The 22381-nt window shown below is 29.6% G+C and overlaps 2 protein-coding genes across 3 annotated transcripts; both read left to right on the top strand.

The window, feature by feature from the left end:
* The first annotated feature begins 439 nt into the window (after positions 1 to 439).
* On the top strand, positions 440 to 6124 carry LOC131615697 (DEK domain-containing chromatin-associated protein 3). 2 transcript variants are annotated; one of them, XM_058886848.1, is made up of 12 exons: positions 440 to 529; positions 1857 to 3271; positions 3368 to 3401; positions 3557 to 3636; positions 3831 to 3890; positions 3982 to 4092; positions 4245 to 4325; positions 4436 to 4519; positions 4652 to 5087; positions 5249 to 5355; positions 5547 to 5577; positions 5711 to 6124. In XM_058886848.1, the coding sequence occupies exons 2-12, from the start codon at positions 1952 to 1954 to the stop codon at positions 5857 to 5859; spliced, it is 2493 nt and encodes an 830-aa protein (XP_058742831.1). In that variant the 5' UTR covers positions 440 to 529; positions 1857 to 1951; the 3' UTR covers positions 5860 to 6124. The 2 variants fall into 2 exon arrangements, with proteins under 2 accessions (XP_058742831.1, XP_058742830.1); XM_058886847.1 differs by having other exon boundaries at positions 5246 to 5355.
* A 5377-nt stretch (positions 6125 to 11501) lies between these two features.
* Positions 11502 to 12378, top strand: LOC131617776 (nuclear transcription factor Y subunit B-3-like). The gene has a single exon (XM_058889030.1). It carries the CDS (start codon positions 11612 to 11614, stop codon positions 12170 to 12172), a length of 561 nt encoding a protein of 186 aa, XP_058745013.1. The 5' UTR covers positions 11502 to 11611; the 3' UTR covers positions 12173 to 12378.
* The last annotated feature ends 10003 nt before the right edge of the window (positions 12379 to 22381 follow it).

Genomic DNA, 22381 nt, shown 5'->3' with positions numbered 1-22381 from the left:
AACAATCATACTTATTTTTAATTAAAACATAATTTTGTATGCTTTGTATGCTTGCCAATTTTATCATAACAAAATAATCATACTTATTTTTAGTAAAATAATTATTATAATTCATTTTCAACCCAAAAATTGGTAAAAATTGTGGTCTAACGGCGTCAGCTCCCAGTGTACATAATGCAAATTACAATAATAATATATAAAGAAAGAATAAATTCCTCATATAGAAAAAGAAAATCAAACGACAGTAATGCAAACAAAGAAATAATGCATTTCTCGTATAAAAAGAAAAGAAAATCGAACGGTTAATCTAGCACGTATATGTGATGATCAAATCTCCACCGTTGACATTTTCCAATTCAAAATTTTAGCGGCACATACGTCATTACACGTGTGATTTAATTTTTCAATTTAAAATCCACATTTGAAGTCCGAATTATTATAAAAATATAAATACCCAGAAAGAGCCCCTTTCAGAACAAGGTAGAAAAACCAAAGCTTTTTACCATCTTCTCTTTTAACTTTTCAACTCGTAAGTTCCTTCCTCTTTTTTTCACTGTTTTAGATTTTCTCTTCAGTTCAAAGTTTGAATCTTTCTGTTTTATGAACTTCGTTGTTGTTTGAAACTTATGGTGATGATCACTGTTGAGAAAAATAAAAAAAAAGTAGAATTTTATAGTATTGATTTTGATTATTTGCGATTTTGTTCAACCCTATTTTTTTGTTTGAGTGCTGGGTTGGTTCTTATCTACTTGTTGTAGTGTAGAATTTGATTCTTGACCATGAATGTATTGTGTTGTTGAGTTTTTTTTGGTTGAACTATGGTTTCCCTTGTTTTGCATGAGCTTGATCTTTTGATTTTGTTGGGAAGTAGTGCGAAATTCAACTTAGTGTGTGTTTGGTTTTACGTTTGGAGTACCTATAATTGTTTGTGTAGAATTGATTTTGACATGTTTGATTGCTCTCGAGTAGAATTGATTAGGCTTTTCAGAATTGAATCTACTCAAAGCTAGGATTTATAGCTTTTGAGTGTAATGTATCCAAACATAAATCACTATACCTTCAACCCACTTTTAACTAGAATCAATTTAATAGAATAGAATCAGTTCACTCAAAATCAATTTTTTTCACTGCATAACCAAACCTTATAGACACATAGTTTTTTTTTCCCATAGCTAAGATATTCCTATACCCTAACTTGTGTTGGTGTGATAAGTGTAAGTTAGAAGTCGAATTGGATGCAAAAGTAAAAAAAAAAAGAAAAAGATGTTGAGCAAAATGTAAGCCCAGAGGATCTATAAGATTTTTGGTGGATAAGATTTTGGGTGAAAATGTGGTGGTTCACTTTTGTGTTTGCTTTTAATCCAATATGATGATCCACCTGAGTGTTGTAGGCTTCCTTGGAAGTCTCAACTGTGGTAACAAAGTCTGGTTCTGACTTGATGGGGAGGTGGGGTGGTTCAAGGAGTTCAATGTAATGATCCTCCTGTGTTTTAGGCTCCATCAGAAATCCTAACAGCTGGAGGGTGTTGTTTTTATTGTTTGTAGACTGCATTTGTTAAGTGCTGGGGTCTATTTTCAAGCTTTTATTATAATTTTTTGGCAACTTGTCATGTCAATGGATATATTTGGGTTTTTCAATTGAGATAGCAGTTGAAAATTTTCATTTAGTGGATGAGTTTGAAGCAATCTTCCATTTTAGGAAAAAGATAATTTGTATGGATATTGTGTGTTCTATGGTTTTACATACTAATATCTTTTTGAAGCTTACTGGAATTGTGGTTCATTTTTGTTTTTGCATGTTGATGATGTTCTTAAACTATAGAGTTTTCTTATGGTTTTGGGTTATACATTGACAGGCACAAATCGTTAGATTTCAAAGAAACCAGTGAAGTGGAAAGAGTTTGCAGGAAGAAGTAGTATATAGATTTAGTATTGATAAGATTGGATCAGTATGGGTGAGGAAGAATCAGATAATACAGTTTCCAGAGCCGACTCAAATGGCAGTATCACACCAGAGAAAACTTTAGATGACATGGGTGATAAGAAGGTCTTGGAACCTGAAGGAGGGAAAACCTTGGAGGATAATGAAGTCAAAGACTTGAAGGGGGATGATATAAAAGAAATGGAAGTTGATAAGAAAGCTGATAATGAAGTCAAAGACTTGAAGGATGATGATATAAAAGAAATGGAAGTAGATAAGAAAGCTGATGGGGAGGAAGAACTAGAAGTGGAAGAGGATAAGAAAGCTGATGACAGTGATGTTATAATTGATGATAACAAAGTTGGTGACAGGGAGGAAATAAAAGAGGATGAGAAAGTCGAAGGGGAAAAATTAAAAGAGGATAAGAAAGTCAATGAAGCGGAAGAAATAAAAGACAATAAGAAAGTCAATGAAGAGGAAGAATTAAAAGACGATAAGAAAGTCAATGAAAGGGAAAACTTTAAGGAGGATAAGAAAGTTGATGAAGGGGAAAACTCTAAGGAGGATAAGAAAGCCGATGAAGGGGAAGAATTAAAAGAGGATAAGAAGCTTGATGCCGGGGAGGAAATAAAAGATGTTAGCTTGAAAGAATCAGCAGATGATAAGAAAGATGATAATGGGTTCCAGAATGACAAATTGGGGGAAGAAACTGATGTTAGAGAAACTATGGATAGTAAAGAAGAAAAAGAAAGTGTTGAAGCTAAGAAACCAGCATTAGATGTCATGGAAGAAGAGGATGTCCCTGAAGACAAAGATGAGAGCGGTGAAAAGGATAAAGGTCAAGAAAAGGTTGAGGATGCCCCTGAAGACATAGGTGAGAGCGGTAAAAAGGAAAAAGGTCTAGAAAAGGAGGAGAATGATAAGGTTAAGGTTGGCAATAAGTCAACTGAAGAAGATATTATAGTTGGGAAAGTATCAAAAAAGCGTGGGAGAGGAAAGGACAATGTGGAGAATGGGAAAAAGAAAATAAAGGAACAGAAGGGGACAGAGGGGATCCCTGAAGACAAAGATGAAAGCAGTGAAAAGGTGGAAAGTCAAGAAGAGGTGGAGGATGCTAATGATAAGGTTGACTATAAGTCAAAAGAAGATGATTCTGAAGACATGCAAGTTGAGAAAGGATTAAAAAGGCGCAGGAGACGAAACATCCATGAGGAGCAGGTGAAAAAGACAGAGGCAAGGACTCCTGCAAGTGCAAGTGCAGCCAATCGTCCTGTACGTGAAAGGAAATCAGTTGAGAGGTTGGTAGAATCATATGAGAGAGATATTTCCAAAGAATTTTTCATTGATGAGGTATTCATTCAATCATTCCAGATTCATAGCAAAGCTCTAATTGTGTGTTATTATATTGAAACTTATTTTGTTTACATTATTTCTTTCGCTTTGCAGGGCAGTGGTATGCATTTAAAAGATATACCCAATGGTACAGTGTTCCATTTGTTCAAATTCTTCTTTCCATGAGGATCTATGGTTTTTCTTTTATTACTTTTCTTGTCAATAATGCACTTTATGCCGCAGATACATGTTTCTGCTTCTTCAAAACAGCTAACTTTATATCTCTTGCGTTTTATTTTTCAGTGGCATTTAAATTAACTAGAAGGAAGGTTGATGATACTTTAAAATTTCTCCATACAATCCTCTTTTGTAGGAGAGGAAAGGTATATCCTACTTCACAAACAATCAAAGTTTTTCATAACTGTTATTTTTCACCACTAGTTCTGTTAACATATGATATAGTATTCTTTATTCTTAGGCAGTTAAAAGATTACACTTACCTGGAATAGTAAAATTAACAGGCAAACAGATGTTATTGTGCTTCTATTTAACTAATGTTTTATTGTGTAATTCGCAGGCAGCTGAGGTTAAGAAAAACATATCAAGGTTTTCTGGTTTTGTGTGGTATGAAAATGAGGTATGCTTGTAACTTGCAACCAAGTCATATATAACAAAATGAATGCTTGCTCTTACGCCTAAGCCTCTAAAACCAAATGTTGTTACTGCAGGAAAAGCAAATGATTAAAGTAAAAGAAAAATTTGACAAGTGTAATAAAGAGAAGTTGCTGGATATCTGCGATGTGCTTGACATACAAGTTGCAAAGGCAAATACAAGGAAGGTTTGTTGGTTTAGCCCTGTTGACACATTTCATGCTTGAGTACATTGTGTGCATCAGGGGTATTGTCAATGCAGTCCTGATGCATTTTTGTTATTGTTGATTTAACATCCCCGGTGTTAATTTCTCATGCTATTAGTATTCTACATATGCAGGAAGATATTATTGCAAAGCTAATAAACTTTTTGGTTGCCCCTCATGTGACAAGGGCTGTATTGCTTGAAGAACAAGAAAAGGTTTATAATACTTACCTTTTCTTTTCAACCTTTTCCCACTAGTGTGTTATTTTACTCTGCTTTACGTCAAGAGGAGTGTTTCGGCATACTTATCTTTTCCTTATTATCAGTCAGTTAAAGGAAAAAAGCGCAAGCACATAACAAAGCATGGTTCTTCGAGATCTGGAACATCAACGTCAAGACGCTCTGCTAAGGTGAGATTTCATGTTTTTTAATTGCTGAAATTTGAAATGCAATTTCAGATATATACTAGAAGTGGTAAAGTGCTTTAAAACCATGAAAGTGAAACCAGTAAATTTAGCTTTATAACCTTTATGGATTTTCAGAGTCGGAAGAAAAATGAAGATTCTTCAGATGAAGAGGAGAGAAAGACTACAACTGACACCGAAAGTGATTCTGAGAAAGAAGATGAAAAAGATGTTTCTGACAGATCTGAGGATGAAAGGCCTCAGAAATCTGATAGTGAAGATAAAAATGATTCCGAATCTGATAATGAATCTGAAGATGTGAAGAAAATGAGTAAAATAAATAAAACATTTTCCAGGGAGAAAGAATTTGCTGCCAAAGGCAAAGCAAAGGAAACGACATTTCAGAAAAAACCTCGCACACCACGAAAGAGAACTTCTATGAAATTATTGTCCACACACTCTGAGTCTGATGATGATATTAGTGAGAGAGGTCCAAAGGTCTTTTCAAGGAAGAAGAGAAATGAAAAACAGAAAACCTCAACTCTCACCAAGTCTTCCTCCAAAGACAATTCAGGTAGGCATCGTGAAATCTATGTTCTTTCATGTTCTAGCGATTAGTGAAATAAACTATCATTTTCAGTTTAAGGCGCTCATTGAAATCTTTAAAATGAACATGTTTACTTTTCCTATTAGCTTACCATCTTTAAAATGAATCTTTTTGTATTTGTCTAGCAGAGAAGGTTACTAAAAGAAAGGGAAAAAACAAAGAGAAGTCAAGCCCCAGTGATGATCAGTTACGCATTGCAATATGTGATATTTTCAAACAAGTTGACTTCAATACGGTAAGAAGTCTCATTATTTTCAAAAGTTGATAAATTCATTCATCATTACTAGTGGAGTTTATAGAACTAGATTAGCAATTGCTGTTGTGTTGATCCTACCTCTTGATGTTCTGATTTTAATCTTAATATGCCTCTCTCTAGTTAAGGTTTTCTGTAGTTCAAAAGTATTAAGACTTTCTTCTCTTTTGCAGGCTACGTTTACCGACATTCTGAAGCTACTTGGTATGCATAATTTGCTATCATTACCCTTTTATCCTTGGTTTAAGAGCAAAGTAAATTTTATGGGTATGAGCAATGTCTATTTATTTATCAGTCTCTCTTTATATGACCAACACAATTGCTGACCATTGTTCAGGTAAGCAATTCGACAAGGATCTCACCCCAAGAAAGGCATCTCTAAAGATTATGATTCAGGAAGAGCTATCAAAACAAGCGGATGAAGATGAAGAAGGGGATACTGAAAATGATGAGACTAATACCACCGACAAAGAGGTTGAAGCATGAACAAAGACTCGTGTTTATCCAAGTATTCTTTATTTCTAGTTATATATTTTGTGTACATTTTGTAGAGCAGAATTGGAGTAACTTGTTAATCTTAACATCCTTAGAAGCTATGATACATAAGCCAGTATTTTGAATATTTTGTGATGGCTTTTGTTGTGCCATCAGTATGCAGTAGTCTCTTGGTTACACCTGAAAAATATGTATATAACTGATCAATACTTGTTTCAACTATATGTCTAGTTTAATGAATACTATTATATGTGAAGTTGTTGCCTTTTTATTCATATTGTAAGCATGGTAACAAATTGTTCTGAACCCTATTGGAAGGATTTTCAACCTTTATAGCTTGATGATATCTCAATTGAATTTGATAGTTTTGTTTTTTGCTGTTATAGAATTTTGTTTTAGTATAAAACAAAAGAGTATGAACAAAAGAAAAGAAACAGAGGAAAAGGCATGACATGAAGATCATAAATTAAAATCATGATGCAAAGTCAGTGACCCACTTGAGCACTCATAATAATGTTTAATAGTGGAAGATTACATGCAAAGTCACTGTATATGTGACCACTGATTATAACCAGTGCCACCCAATTGTATGAGTGAAAGGACCATGTCTCCAAATTATTATTAAATTACTGTGACTGGTTGTGTACAAACTTATAATAGTCAATTATATATAGGAAAGTTAATGAAAATTGAATGTGTTTGCAAACAATATTGGAGAATATTTAATAAGTGAAGCATCTATAGATTAATCAACCACCATTTCTATTAAAGCACACAACACATTCTCATCATTTTTCAATCCTCTTGCCTTTTTCTATCTAATAGTGACTATTTTGTTGAATAAAAATACATAGATTTCACTATTTTAGTATACATATATTTTACCTATTAACAGATAGAATAGTGTTATTCAAACATCATATTTTTTTTTTTTTATGTTGTATCTATGCTGCTCCACAAGACAAAGTGAGAAGAAAAAAAAAAACTCAAGAGTAACTAAAGTTGAAAAGTTTTAATTAAATTGTTACAATATTGTTTTTATTATAATATATTTTTTGTGATTTTTTACACTTTTCAATTACATTGCTTTTATTATAATATATTCTGTGATTTTTTACGTTTTTACGCCTACCAGACCTATCACTTTGGCCCTAGTATGAGAGGAAGAGCTACTAAGTTCATAATCTCTCACCATGTTTGTGACCAAAGCGGCTAGGTCCCCCCATGGCAACCATACTATTATCCATGAACCAGAGGCTACAAAATATCAAAGCATAATTTTTTTTAGGCTGGTCGAGAGACACAGGGCCGGCCCAACACATCTCGAGATCTTAGGCGAAATTTAAAATTAAATATTTTAATATTGTAAAAAATTCTAAAATTAATATAATTTAGATGTTTTAAGGTGTAAAATATTAAATTATTATAATTAATTTTATTTTACTTAATAATAAAATTAACTCATTTAAACACTCTTCTCATTATTTAAAAAAATCATAATTAAAAAACAATGTCACACTTATATAAAATTAGATATCAAGTGCCCTATTATATTAAAGAACTAAAAAATTTATTATCTATACTTGTGATTTTTAAAATAACAAATAAAATGATAAATGTTTGTTATTATTATATATTCAAAATAGGTGTTTTTTGTCCAAAAAAAAAAATAGGTGTTATTATTTAAGGAAAAAACTTACCTATATTCATTAGGTGGTTTATGATATTTGTCAATGAAAATGTAATAAGTGAAAATGTAATAAGTGTGCTTTAACATTATTTAAGCAGTGAAAATAGAAAAAAATTATATATGAGTAAGGAAAAATTATACACTTATCATATTTTCATATTAGAAAATAATACAAACCACGTCTAAGAAATTGTATCTATCTATTCTCTATTATTTAATTGATTTATAATATAATTTAAAAATTTATTTTAAAAAAATCAATTAAATAAAACTATATAAATATGAAATGAAGATGTGAGGCCCTAGGCGGTAGCCTTGGTGGCCTACCCCTAGGGCCGGCCCTGGAGAGACAGTTGTTCAGGACCAACCAAACCGCTCTCGGTATTTCAGTTTTCTTATGACTAGGGTGATTCAGTTTCTTCTCCCACCTGAGGACTAGAGGCCACAAATATTGTCAAAGCATAATCTTCTTGAGGCTGGTCACGACAGAAACAGTTGTTCAAGACCAGCCAAACAATCCAATAAGACCGACATAATTCGAAGGCCAAATCTAAAGCCTCCCATGTTCAAGATTGACGAATAGGTAAACCCTCACTAAGCAACTGCATACTCGTGCCAGGCATCCCACTCATCTCAATCGTTGGATTCAACCCAACGGTTTTTCGTATTCCACACTGGAAACATCAGTGACACCTGTAACCATCTCCCATATAAAAATGTGGTTTTGCACCACACTAAGGTATGATTCACTTCATACTTGCAAATTATATATCTCAAAGACTTAATCGTAAATTATATATCTCAAAGACTTAATCGTTAGAGTACTAACCTTGCAACTATATGCACTCTTCATCTACTAAAGTCTCTCACCATTATACCAGAGAGATTCTATGACCAACATCATTAACAAATCACCAATTTTCTATCCTACAATGAAATTAATATTTTATAATGCATATTGTATTCGAACAAGAAAGTTTTATCTTATGTTTGAGTCTATAATATATTTGTCCTTTTGTCTATAAAAAGAAGTAGCTTCCATTCTTAGCTATTAATAATATTTTTGTCCTAAATTATAAATTGTTTTGTAAAAAAATTCTTAAAGTCTAAATCAATTTTGCCATTCAAATAAAACATTAATGTTTATTTTTGTTAAATTTTATTATTATTTATTACCATCTTCTATTAATTTATTATTATTTTCCATATATAAAATAAAAATTTTTAATTTCTGTAAAATAGTGAAAATTTAATACTAAAATTTAAAATGGAGAGAATATTAACTTTTGGAGTAATACCGTCAATATGTCAATGGTTGCTTGAGTAGGAAGAAAAGTTACAGTGATGAAGTATTCCTTCCATGTCTTTTGCCCTACTAATTAATAATTCACAAATATGATAGTGGACAAGTGACCTTAATTAAAAGGCCATAACATTGCAAATTGCAATCAAAGGACCCCATAGATGAGAATGCCACTGCCAACACCGACACATGCAATCTATAAACTAAAAATATCCTGAGCATTAAGATTCATAACTTAATGTAAATGATGGAGATGCTCCAAGTGAAGATATATTCTTAACAAAATCGAGGCTAGCAAAGAAATAAGAATCTAAGTATTAGTGGACTACTACTTGTTTCGCATGTAAACATAGCTAAAAGTATTTTATAGTATAAATAGTTAATCCTATTGTTATCGAGTATGTCTATGTGTTAAAAACCATTTTTAATCGGAAGGAACTGAAATTATTTGACGTCAGAGTCAGAATTGATTTCCAAATTAAAATATATGGTCTAGTAAATCGGACATTTATGATAAAAAAAATTATTTAGCATAAGTTTTTTTAAATTACTTTAAATTATAATCTTTAAATTAAATTTAATCAAATAATTAATTATTATTTTTATTTAATTAACTATTTGAAGTGTTAATCTTAGAGGTATCTCCATCCGTCTACCGGAGACTCTTGCTATTACATTATTATTATTATAGAGATTCTACACCAAACTTTATCAACACGTCACCAATTTTCTATTTTAAATCACAATAAATATTTTATGAGGCATTTTATATTTAAGCAATGAATCTTTAATCTATGAAATTATAGTGTGTCATTTTATCTAAAAAAAATGATATAAATCAACTTATTGAAGACTTAAAATGATATAGTGTCTCATTCTTAGCTACTAATTAATATCTCAATCCTAAATTATAAATTGTTTAGTAAAAAAATTCCTAAATTATAATAATCATTTTATCATTCAAATAAAATATTAATATTTATTTTTCAATTACATCTTTTATTATTGATTACTCTGTTTTATTTTAATTCATTATTATTTTTTATATACAAATTGATTACTTTTTAATTTATGCAAAATTGAGAAGATTTATTACTAAAATTAAAGATGGAGAGAATAGTAACTTTTGGACCAATACCGTATATGTCAATGGTTGCTTGAGTTGCAAGAAAAGTTACAGTGATAAACTATTCCTTTCCACGTCTTATGCCCTATTAATTAATAATTCACACATATGATAGTAGACAAGTGACCTTAATTAAAAGGCCACAACATTGCAATCAAAGGACCCCCTAGATTAAAATGACAATGCAAACACCGACACATGTAATCCTTGAACTAAAAAAATCCCGAGCATTAAGGTTCATAATTTAATGTAAATGATGGAGATGCTTCAAGAGAAGATTCTTAACAAAATCGAGGTTAATCAGCAAAGAAATAAGAATCTCAAGTACCACTGGACATGCAAACATAACTAAAATATTTAAACTTAAAAAGTAAAAACACTCTGAAAATTCTAATTAAAAAAGAGGAGAGTTATGCTTACACCATAATTTTTACACCATATCTTCCACCAAACGAAATACACCTAATTCTTATATTCGTGAAAAATATAATTATTAAATATAATATAAAAAACTAAATCGTATATTTATACTGTCATCTTTAGGTGTAATAATATCAGTATCCTTAAGAAAATGATTTGAAACACAAATAAATATAATTTATTGTAGATCATTTGAATGAAAGGATAAAAATCTTTTTTTTTTAAATTGTATTCCAACCTAGTTTGGGTAGGACTTTAAGAAAAAAAACCAAGACGAATTGAATCACAAATAAAATAATTAAACTGTTATGTTTGATTAGTAAATTAAATGATATTGTATAAAGAATTTGAAACTGAATCAAATAAAAAAATTAAATCAAAACTAAAATTAAATTGAAAATAAGAAATATTAAAAAACAGTTTAAAATTTTTTATTAGAAAAATTAAAAAAGAAAATCAGACTGGTTTAAAAATATTCTCATCTAACAATTTGATAAAATTTAAATTTTCAAATTGATATACCAATTCAATAATTTTAATTCGATTATATTTTGAATAAATTTAAACAGTTCGTAACTTTTAAAGATGTTTCAATTTGATTTTTCTATTAAACTATACCATCAACAATTATATACACCAGTGATAAATTTTTTGAACAGATAGTTTATTGTCTACTAATTCTTTAGCTTGAGGTATTTATCGCTGCAATTGCATGCATAAATATATGTGATTTATATAATAATAATAATAATAATAATAATAATAATAATATTATTATTATTATTATTATTATTATTATTATTATTATTATTATTAAACTTAATTTCTACTTTTTGACTTAAGTAAACTTTTTTCTTTTTTTTAAGTAAGCTCAGTAGTACTACATTCTTAATTTTACTCCTAATAGAAACAAAAGATGACAATCAGAGTCCAAGTCAGACACAGAGACCAAAACAACGACCCAGATCATCACTCCCTCCTCCAATCCAACGGCTCAGAACCCCTCCACAAAAGAAACACTTATCTACTAACAACGGCCCACAACGATCCACGTGTCCACCAGATAAATCCTTATTAATCCACCCAATCCAACGGATATCACGCTCATTCCATTTCCCTCCACTCTCAAACTCTCACCGGAGCCGCCACCACAATCTCCGGCCGCCGTCGATGCTCCCAAATCGCAGTGAGTGAAAGCGAGTTGATGGCTGATTCAGACAACGAGTCAGGAGGAGCCCCGAACGCCGGTAACAGCGAGCTATCACCTCGCGAGCAAGACCGATTCCTACCGATAGCGAACGTGAGTAGAATCATGAAGAAAGCGTTACCTGCAAACGCGAAGATCTCGAAAGACGCGAAAGAAACCGTTCAAGAATGCGTCTCGGAGTTCATAAGCTTCATCACCGGCGAAGCCTCCGATAAGTGTCAGCGAGAGAAACGGAAGACGATCAACGGCGACGATCTGCTCTGGGCGATGACTACGTTAGGGTTCGAAGAGTACGTTGAACCGTTGAAGATTTATCTTCAACGATTCAGAGAGATCGAAGGTGAGAAAACCGTTGCGGCACGTGACAAGGACGTGGCTCCCTCTTCTTCTTCATCTTCGGTTTTCGAATATGGTGCTCCTCAAATGATCATGCAGCATCAGCATCATCATCAGCAACAGCAGCATCAGGGACACGTGTACGGTTCTGGTAGTTACCATCAGGTGCCTGGTGGGGCCGGTTATCCTGGTGCTGGATCTAATGCGGGTAGACCCAGGTAGATATGGTGTGGACGCGCGTGTTAGTGTTGTTAATTTGTAATTTAAAAATGTTGAAGAGTCTTGGACTCATAATTAATGTTAATTATTTTATTAGTGATTGGCAGACACACTATGAAGCCGAAAGTGGGTTAGTAGTGTATTTGCAAATGTTGTTATTGTTGTACATTATTATAAATTAATAGTGCTTTCTTTGCTTTTTTGTATTATATTATTTTAATCGAGTTATTATATTATATTATAGTATCATTATATAGAATAGCATGTCAAATATTGATTGTATATTAATTAATTAATTAATTCTGTTCTTGTGCTGTTTTTTATTGGTTATTTTAGGTGATAAGTAAATCAGTGTTAACTCAAGTATTTTGGGATCTAGTTTGGGAATAATGAAATCAACTTATAAGAAATTACAAGTTTAAATTCATATCATCAAGTGTTTATGTAGCTTTTCTTTTAACATGTTTACTTTTTTAAATTTGTAACTCAAATGTTGATTAACTTAATTATTTGTTGTTTTAAAGAAAGGTTCTAAAACATGATTAAGGACGTATATAACAATTAGGGTAAAGTATTTAAAACATAATGAATAACTTGTGATTATCGATTGGAACATTAAAACTTATGCTTATTGAGATTTAGGTATATGAATATATGCTAAACCACATGCATATGGGGAGCATATTCAAAGTTCGGTTTCTTTGTTATGCAAAAGAACATTATATTCAGCTCATGCAACTTGAAATACTTTATGATTATGACACTGTACCCTTTCCATAATAATCAATATTCACAAACTCTCCGATTCATCCTTTTCCTATCACTTTTTCTTTCTATATTTTTTTTGAAAGCAAGATATATTAATATAGGCCAAAGGACCAACAAGTACAAGGAAACACCACCCAAAGAAAATGACACTCCTATTGCAATCTAACTAAAGTATAACAACGGGTTATTGCTAAATTCGAAGAAATTACAATTGGCACGCGTAATTTTCCCAATATACGATCACCTCCACAAAAGGGCTTTACAACTCCAAACGACATCTCTTGAATTCCAAGAGGAATTGTTGAAAACAATATCATTTCTCCGTAACCAAATGCTCCAAATAATAGCGAGCCAAATGATTCCCTCCTTCCCTATTTTAACCTTCTTCGATCTACAATAATTGCTCCATCTCCAAAAGCCTTCCTTTAGATCTTCAAAACAATTGTAAGACATTCCTATCCAATCGGACATTTCCTTCCAAACAATTTCGACATAACGGTATTTTGAAAAAAAATAGTGAGAATCATATATTTTCAAGAGTATAAAAAATAATCAACTATAACTACTCACATCTTCATATTATTTTAATATATTGTTTTATATTTTTAAAATTATAAATAAAATAAAATTCAAGAATATTTTTAAAAATATTTATTATTTTTCAAACGAGAATAAAACTCATGCCATTAGCATTTTTAGAAATAACAATTCTAAGATTTTAATTTTAATCTCACACACCCTTACATTTCTTTATTTTAAATAAACTTATATTTGGACTTTTACATTTTGTACTATTCAATTTACTTTTTCTAAACTTTTTAATTAAAATTTTTACACATTTTGTATTGATAGAACTTTTTTTAAATCTGTTCTATTTCTTATTATTTTCTGTTTAGCATTTAGAGTTAATTTTTTTTCATTTAACTTTAAGAAACAATATGTGAAATTTGAGTTTTTGAATTTTATTTTTTCTAGAATTTCATTTTTATCCATTTTATTTTTGCATTCTTTTTCTTCGAAATAGCTAGTTTGGAGAAACAATTTAGTTTGTTTATTTAGTGTATTATTAAAAAAAATGTTTATGTTGAATATTTTTTATTTGATATGAATTTTTTAAATAATGTAATGCGCAACCAAATAAGAAATCAGTGGTTAAATGATTGACTTATATAAAATAAATATTTTATTATTTTGATAATAATAGAAATAATGAAATATATTAGAAAGAAAACTAAAAGAAAATTGTCTTGGACCGCTTCGATGGTCCAAAGACCGCAATCTAAGGAATGCAAAAATTCACCTAGTTACACACAGAGTAAGTGTTGAAAATTTCTTTACCCACCTCCTATGGGGGGTCACCCCCAGCGAAATTCCCAAACTACCCCTGCTTCGGAAATGAACTTCTGAAGCGCTTTTTTTTAAAAATAATTTACTTGATTCGGAAGTTCATCTCCGAAAACACCTCATGGGGGGTGTGTTCGGAGATGAACATCCGAAAACACCTCATGGGGGGTGAATTCGGAAGTTCATTTCCGAATTATGCAGAAACTGTGTTTTTTTTTTATGTTTTTTCTTAAACGCAACCGCATTTTAATTAAACGTTACCGGCAAATAAAATAAACAATAGATAGACTGAAAACACTAATATGATAAATAAACAAAAAAAAATACTAATCCGATGAAAATAATATATACAAACCGAAAAAAATAAAAATAGTGTGTGTAACACGGTGAACTGACTTTTATTTTTATTTCGCAAACAATGTTGCAGTGAGCATGAGTCGCCACCGACTTTTATTTTGTCCAATGTTAGGAAAGGTAAAAAGTACAGAAAAAGACCTTTTTGAAAGAAAACGGGCTCGGGGGGTAAGTTATGAAAAGGGAAGGTGCAAGCACCCTTTTCATCCGTAGTTATCTACGGGCTCTTAACTTGCTTAGCTCATGTTGTTTGTTTGTTTCGAAAGGAGCATAAGGACTTTAGCGTAAATGCGTAGCCTTAGTTTTTTTGAAATGATATTGAAAAGATATTTTTATTGAGCTGGGCAGTTTAAGAGCACTACCCTATTTGACTGGTCTTTTTCTGTAAATTTTAAAGTTCCCAGGACTATCCATACTATGTAGGAGTAGGTAGTCCTTGTTATATTGGACGTGCGGGTCATCGAAGGGTCATCGAGGTCGTTTTGAAGGCAACAGGTAGAGGTACCTTTAGCAATTTCAAAGGGACGATCGTCACTTTTTCGTACGCAACAATTGAGGGTCATCGAGGGACTTAGTGACGATTTTATCTTGAGGGACATTTGCTAATGGGTACCTCTACATTTCGAGGGACACGACCTTTTATTTCCGAAGGCAACGAGAGAGGCGTACCCTAGAGGTGAGTGAGTGCGATGTGTGTCAGATTCAATTATTTTATCTTTGAAATTAGGTTAGCTATGTTTAGTTTTAGTCTTTCCATACAATCCTATTAACATACATCTAACAGTTATAGCAGTTAATATGTACAGGAAATAAACTGCGGAATGTAAAGTTCCTACGCTATTACATGGCTTTGGGATGGGGGATTACATAAGGAGGTGCGGAAAATAAAGGGTCCTACGTTACTATTACATTCCATAAGCAGTTACAATATTTGAAAAAAAATGCGAGGAATTAAATGTTAAATGTACAAAGTCATAGGAGATTTATGAATGTCCACAACGGTCCATAGGACCAAGATAGTACCTCACAATAAAAAAAAATGTTAGTATGGATAAAATGATAAGGCATGAATACAAATGACAAAAATACTCACAAATATTAATTATAATTAGCAGGAAAAAATATAAAACTAATCATATTAAAGTAGGAAAATAAAAATAACATATTTTTGAGTTTTTAATAATATGAAAAATAAAATCTTGAGATGATAAATTTTTTTTATATTTTTTAATATGAAAAGGAAAATCTAAAATTTTAACTTTAAAATATATATTTTTTTTGAATTTTGATATTTAATAAAGAGACTAATCAAAATGTTTTTGCGTTTTTTATTATTAAAATAAATAAACTAAATTGATTCTAGAACTTGAAACTAAATTAATCTTTCATTACAAACTGAAATTATTAGTAATGACTAAACTTAATAGAAAATAAAAAATAAAAAAATTCAAATGGGGTGCGTCCCACTTCCTAGCATCAGCAAAATTATAGTTCTTTTCCTAATTTTTCTCATTTACCAAAGGAAGCTATGGACATAGTCTCATCATAAAAAGCAAACTAGTATACATTAGAAAAAGAGTCTATTTTAATATATAAAAATGAATTACCACCAATTTCCCTTAATTACCCTAATGACAAACAATTAAACATGGTTTTGCATACCCCTGAGCGTAATTTTACATCTAATCATGATTACATTCCAACAATTTATTTAATGCAAAACTTCTGTATTGGAATATGTAAAAACCTGCACTTAGTTCTATACTGTTATTGCATTGGAACATACATATTCTCACTCCCATCTAAACCTATTTAATTTCCTTTAACCTTAATTAATCAAAATATATCTTCTTATTGGACACTGTGCAGATATTTTCCAAGCATTTGAATTTTTATTGGAATAAGTATTATATCATATTTCAATAAAACTTGACTTTACGAATTCCAAGCATTTCCAAATAAATAAGCAACAACATCAAATTTTCTATCCAAACATTCACATGCTAAAAAAAACTCTCAAACCCTAAAACCAAAAATCCTCTCTTCTCTATACTCTTATTCCAACGCATTTCTTTCTCCTTTGAAGGGAATTAGGTATTGAAAAAAGACAAGAGACCTTTGCCATTCATCTTCTATTCAATCATTCAAACCAGATTCTACCATTTATTTAACCAAATGGCTAATTTTATTTGTGATTTCGTTTGGTTGCCTTCCGTTCCATCTTCTACCATTCTCTACAAAACAGTTTCCTTTCCATCATCATCTGTAAAATGGGTTTCTTCCATCTTTCTTTTTCGTAGTGTTTTGATTGTTTGTTTGATCGTTCTTCTTCTTCTGTATATGTTACATGTCCATGTTCATGCTCTTGGCTCGCCGATGAAGGTTTCTGTTTTTCCCCTTTTCATTTTTTTATTACTGATTCAAGCTTTAAATTTCTGGGTTTAATTTCATAAAAAAATGGAGAATGTAACCGTGATGATTGGTTTTTTATTTTGCAGAAATTTATTTTTTCATTGCGTTATTTTGGGATGAGAAATGAAGCTTTGAGAGTTTTTGAGGAAAAAAAAATAAATCAGAGTAAGAGCAAATAAACACCATTTTTTCGATATTCTTTTTGGTATAAAAAATTAGAGGCAAAAACTTTGTTTGTGTTGCTGTGTAATGATAGAAGAAGTGTACTTTAACCATCTAAATGCATATAATCAGGCACACTATAATCTAAAATGGCACCAATGCTATTTTTTTTCATTAATTTAATTTTCTTATTGTATTAATACATTTTATTTAATTATAGTATGTTTTATTTTCTAATCTTTTTATAAAAGATCTTCATTATTTCCACTCTTTTAACATGTCAATTTTTTATTTTATTTTTTTTACAGGTATTAATATACAGTAATATACATGTGGAATGGAAGATTTTGAAGGTTGTTATGATAAAAATGAATTCTACCAAGCTTTCACCACATATAAACTTGGATTCATTATACTTTTGATCTTAATACAAATGATATATTATACCGTTGTTCACCACAAGTAAAGAAGTGGTAATAGATGCAACAGATAAGGAAAACATCGCACGACTTATAAACCATTCTTGATTTTTAGTACTTCATTTTCTCTACAATGCTCATAAATGGCAAAAAAAAAGAATGGCACAACTGTTATTTTTATGTTACAGATGTTTTATGTTTTTGATAAAAGTATTGAATCATTGTGATTGCTGCAGTGCATGCCAATCTGCTTTGCAAGGAAAGCGTGATCGTTCTTATTACAAGTTATCCATCATTATTCCAGCCTATAGGAATTAATACAGATATATGATTCTATGCACAGCCATGCCGATTTTCAATGGCCTGTTAATAGTGGTGGAGCCTGTACGAATTAATGCAGATGGCTTTTTATATCTTTTGCAAGTTGAAGGCTATTTTTGATTTCTATGATGTGATTATGAATATGATTATTAATATTTCATTACTACAAGTTAAACACCAACATCTTTTAATAAAAATTCCAATTACTGTAATAAAATAATTATTAAATCAATTAAATGATATTTAATATTTTAACTAACCAGATATAAATTAGATGGAATATATAATTGAAGATAAATAATGAGTTTTAAATATGTTTAATTGTATTGCAATATGTTGTTTATATATAGATTATAAGACTTATAAATAAGTAAATAATTGATACTATACCCTACCATTTTGATGTTTTTTTATTACATAATTAAGTATAATTATTCTTTTCGTTACCTTAAACGTAATTACAATTTCTAAACATAGATTTTATGGAAGGATTGTAGTAATATTTTTCTATCTATTCCCCATCTCAACTTCGGGTCCCCGCTACGGGGAGATTTTGTCCCCCATCCCCGCGGATCCCCACGGGTCCCCACGGATCCCCATGGCTCATGCGGAGATTCATAAACATGATTTTTTATTTTTTATTTTAAATCAAATTAATAGTAAAAGCTTAAAAAACTAACCACAAGAAATTTAGAAATTATTCTTTTATGATAAATATATTGTTTTAACAATATTTAATCTATAATATTGAGTGTCATGACCACCAAAATTTCAAACTAAAAAAATTGAAATAATCATTTATATCTCACTCTTTTACTAACAATACATATATATTTTAAATTTGTGTATAAGATTAATTATATGAAATGACAAATAAACTTCCATAATAATTTAAAATTATATAAAACTTAAGGACATTATGTTACTTTAGGCGGGGCGAGGACTCCACGGGACGGGGGATATTTACGCCACCCCCGTCCCCGAAGTGCCTTCGGGGAGACTTTGTTCCCCATTCCCGTCCCCGCGGGGAAAAAAATCCCCGTCTTTGGGGCCCCAAACGGGGAATCCCCACAGGGATCCCTGCTAATAGAGGCAAGTTGACATCCCTAATTATAATAAAAATATATAATGGGTGGATATGGGACAATGGGAAATGAGTCCCTGTAAAAAAATTATTCTATTAATGGGATTGTAGTAATATTTTTTTAACCATCTATCAATTTGATTTATTTGTGATATTCTTCTAAAAAAATATATTAACTTCCATTACAAACACTATTAAAATATAATTAATATTATTAAAATTGTATTTTACCAAAATATTTTAATATTATATTTTACGGTTTATATTATACACGTATGATTTTAATAAAGTGAGAAAGTGAGATAAGAGTCAAACTTAGGTGAGTAATAATTAGTTGTCTTTTTTAACATTTGCAAATATACAATACCTTGACATAATTCAAATTTAAAGGGAGGAATCAATATAAAATAGTTTTAAATAAACATACAAAAAAGATTTTGTATAGAATTAAAAATTTAAAATTAAATGCATATAAAATCTTTCAATACGCATTATTGAATCTTCCACCTTAAAAATAGTTGAGATTAATTCTAATTTATATTCATTCCTTTAATATCCATAAAAAAATAGATGAAATTAATTCTAATTTATATTCATTCCATTAAATATATCAAATACAGAGAAAGAGGTGGTATTGACCATTTTTCTATGAAACACAAAATTTGTTATTCTTTGTATATTTTATAGTAGATTTATTAACTATTTTTAATTGTTTGTTCAGGTATGAGAATGTGAATATCGTATCTCCATCATTCAATTATTATTATTATTATTATTATTAATGAAATATATTTAAAAAAAATCAAAATCAAAGGGAAGAAATTTAAAATGGAGATTTTATAGTGAGTGGATCATCTAAAATTTAAATTTAAATTTAATATATAATAATAATTCCTAATTAATAGGTTCCAAAACACAATCATTACCAATACAATAAATATTCGCCTATTTAGTATCTATTTTATTGTAAATTGGTCTCAATATATATATTTCAACATTTAAAAATGGAAAGTGTTGGTCTAAAAATAATAATTTATCTTCTAATAATACAAGATTATGAAGAAAATTATAACTTATTTTTTATTTGTTAAATATTCTATTTTTGCTATTGGATTTGCAATTTGAATTAAATATTTGTGTTGTTTTTATTCCATTACATTATAATTTTATAGGCAACAATAGTTTGCTTCTATAAAAATTGTTTCAATCAATTAATTATGATTTCTTTTATAAATTTTTTAAACAAAAATATCATATACCTGATAAAAAATGATATATATTATTATTACATGATACAAATAAAAATAAAATTGACATGAAAAAATGTTAGCATTTATTTATGATAAGATGTTAACATTTATTCTAAAAGTTGATACATATATTTGTTTTTATTAAAAAACATGAGAAAATTATGATTGATGATGAATAAACAATTTTTTTTATGAAAGACACAAATTTATTTCTTTTTTATATTTAAAACAAAAGGCCAAGATATCAACTATTATATATTTATTTACTATTTATAAAAATATTATATATAAGTAGTGTACATCCTCATATTTAATTCTTTAAAAAAACTTTTAATATATTTAATAAAAAAAATGGGTACATGAATTTCACGGGAGAGTTTTAAATTGGGATTACAATTAAATTATTACCATTTTTATTATGTGACTCTTTACGTGCCAAATATTTATGTTTCAAATAATTCAAGCATGCTTCATTTCTTTTTCGAATTTAATTATTTTGATTCTCAATGTTAATGGTAGCTAACAAGTCTTAAATGCATTATTTTTTAACAGAAAGGTCGCACGTGAAAAAAGAAGAGTCACAAACACCGCTTTTGAACCACAGTCCTTTCTAATTTCTTCCGCACAATGTTATTTATTACTTTAAATAATAATCATATTTAATCATATTTGACCTAAAGTCTTTTCCCAAACCCTATTATACTTCCAACAGTTTTTCTCGGTTAAAAAAATTAACATATTGGAAACAGAAAATTAACCTTTTGAATTCTCACTCTATTCATTCATCAAATTTTTGTTTCGATTTATAGTAGATTTATGATTCACATCAACCTCTGTGTTTGGTTTACTTGCCTTTTATTTATTAATGTGTTTTTTTCAGTGACAAAGAGTAGAAAATTTGACTGCATCAAGGAAATTAAAAAAAAAATGTAGAGATGGTTCGATGGGATAACAGTCTCATTTTTCATTAAATTTTCATAATAATTAACATTAAGAGCTTATTAATATCAATTATACATTAATCAACCTAATAAAAATATTATGTTGAGTTAACAGTCCCAAATTATTAATCATAGAAATAATAATATTTTTAAAATTAACATATAATAATAATAATATCTCTAAAAGTTATTTATGGCTAAAAAAATTCACACGATTAACTTTTTTTTGTTTTCCAATCCTAATTTATTTAATAAAATATTAAATAGTTTTATTTTATTTTATCGCAATCCTTTGTCATTGATTAAACTGAATCTGTTAGACAAAAAAATAGATTGATCTGATATACGTTCATCCATATGGTGAAAAAGTAAAGGACCCAATAGAGGTAGGTAGATTTTAGTTGTAGTAGGTTTTAGTTGTAGGTGGTAATAATTAATAGTCTTTTTTAATTAGAAGTTTGAAGAAAATGTCATTGGGAATATGTAGTTTTAGGTGATAATAATTAGTCTTTTTTTTAACATTTGCAATTATTAATATTTTTAAAAAAATAATTGATCTACTATTATAATAACTACTATCATAATAAGACAATCGATGTCTACCAAAATTAATTTCATGTCCAAGTTTAAACAAATATTTTAATCCGATTTTCATGCCTTCAATTGTCTTTTTTTATCATCAGCTCATATTAGCATGCCTTATGTCCATAATATTTGACAATATCTAAAAACAATCATTATTTCTTTTGCATGCTACAAGTTTTCCAATCAATTCTAATATCTAAAAGTAATCATTACAGTTAATTAATCATAAAAAAAATGAAATTCATATAACTCTCTACCTTCCATACAATATCAACAAATATATAGTACTTGACATAATTCAAATTCATATAGAGGAATCGGTATAAAATAATTGTAAATAAACATACAAAAAAGATTTTGTATAGAATTAAAAATTAAAAATTAAATGCATATAACACCTTTCAATACGCATTATTGTATCTTTCTCATTGAAAATAGTTGACATTAATTCTAATTTATATTCATTTCTTTAATATCTATAAAAAAAATATTTGACATTAATTCTAATTTATATTCATTTCATTAAATATATCAAATATAAAGAAAGAGTTGGTATATAAATCTTTTTCTGT

Source organism: Vicia villosa, linkage group LG7, assembly GCF_029867415.1.
Source record: "Vicia villosa cultivar HV-30 ecotype Madison, WI linkage group LG7, Vvil1.0, whole genome shotgun sequence".
Lineage (NCBI taxonomy): Eukaryota > Viridiplantae > Streptophyta > Magnoliopsida > Fabales > Fabaceae > Vicia > Vicia villosa.
Note: the sequence above shows the minus strand (reverse complement) of the source record. Positions and strands in the feature narration are given on the sequence as shown.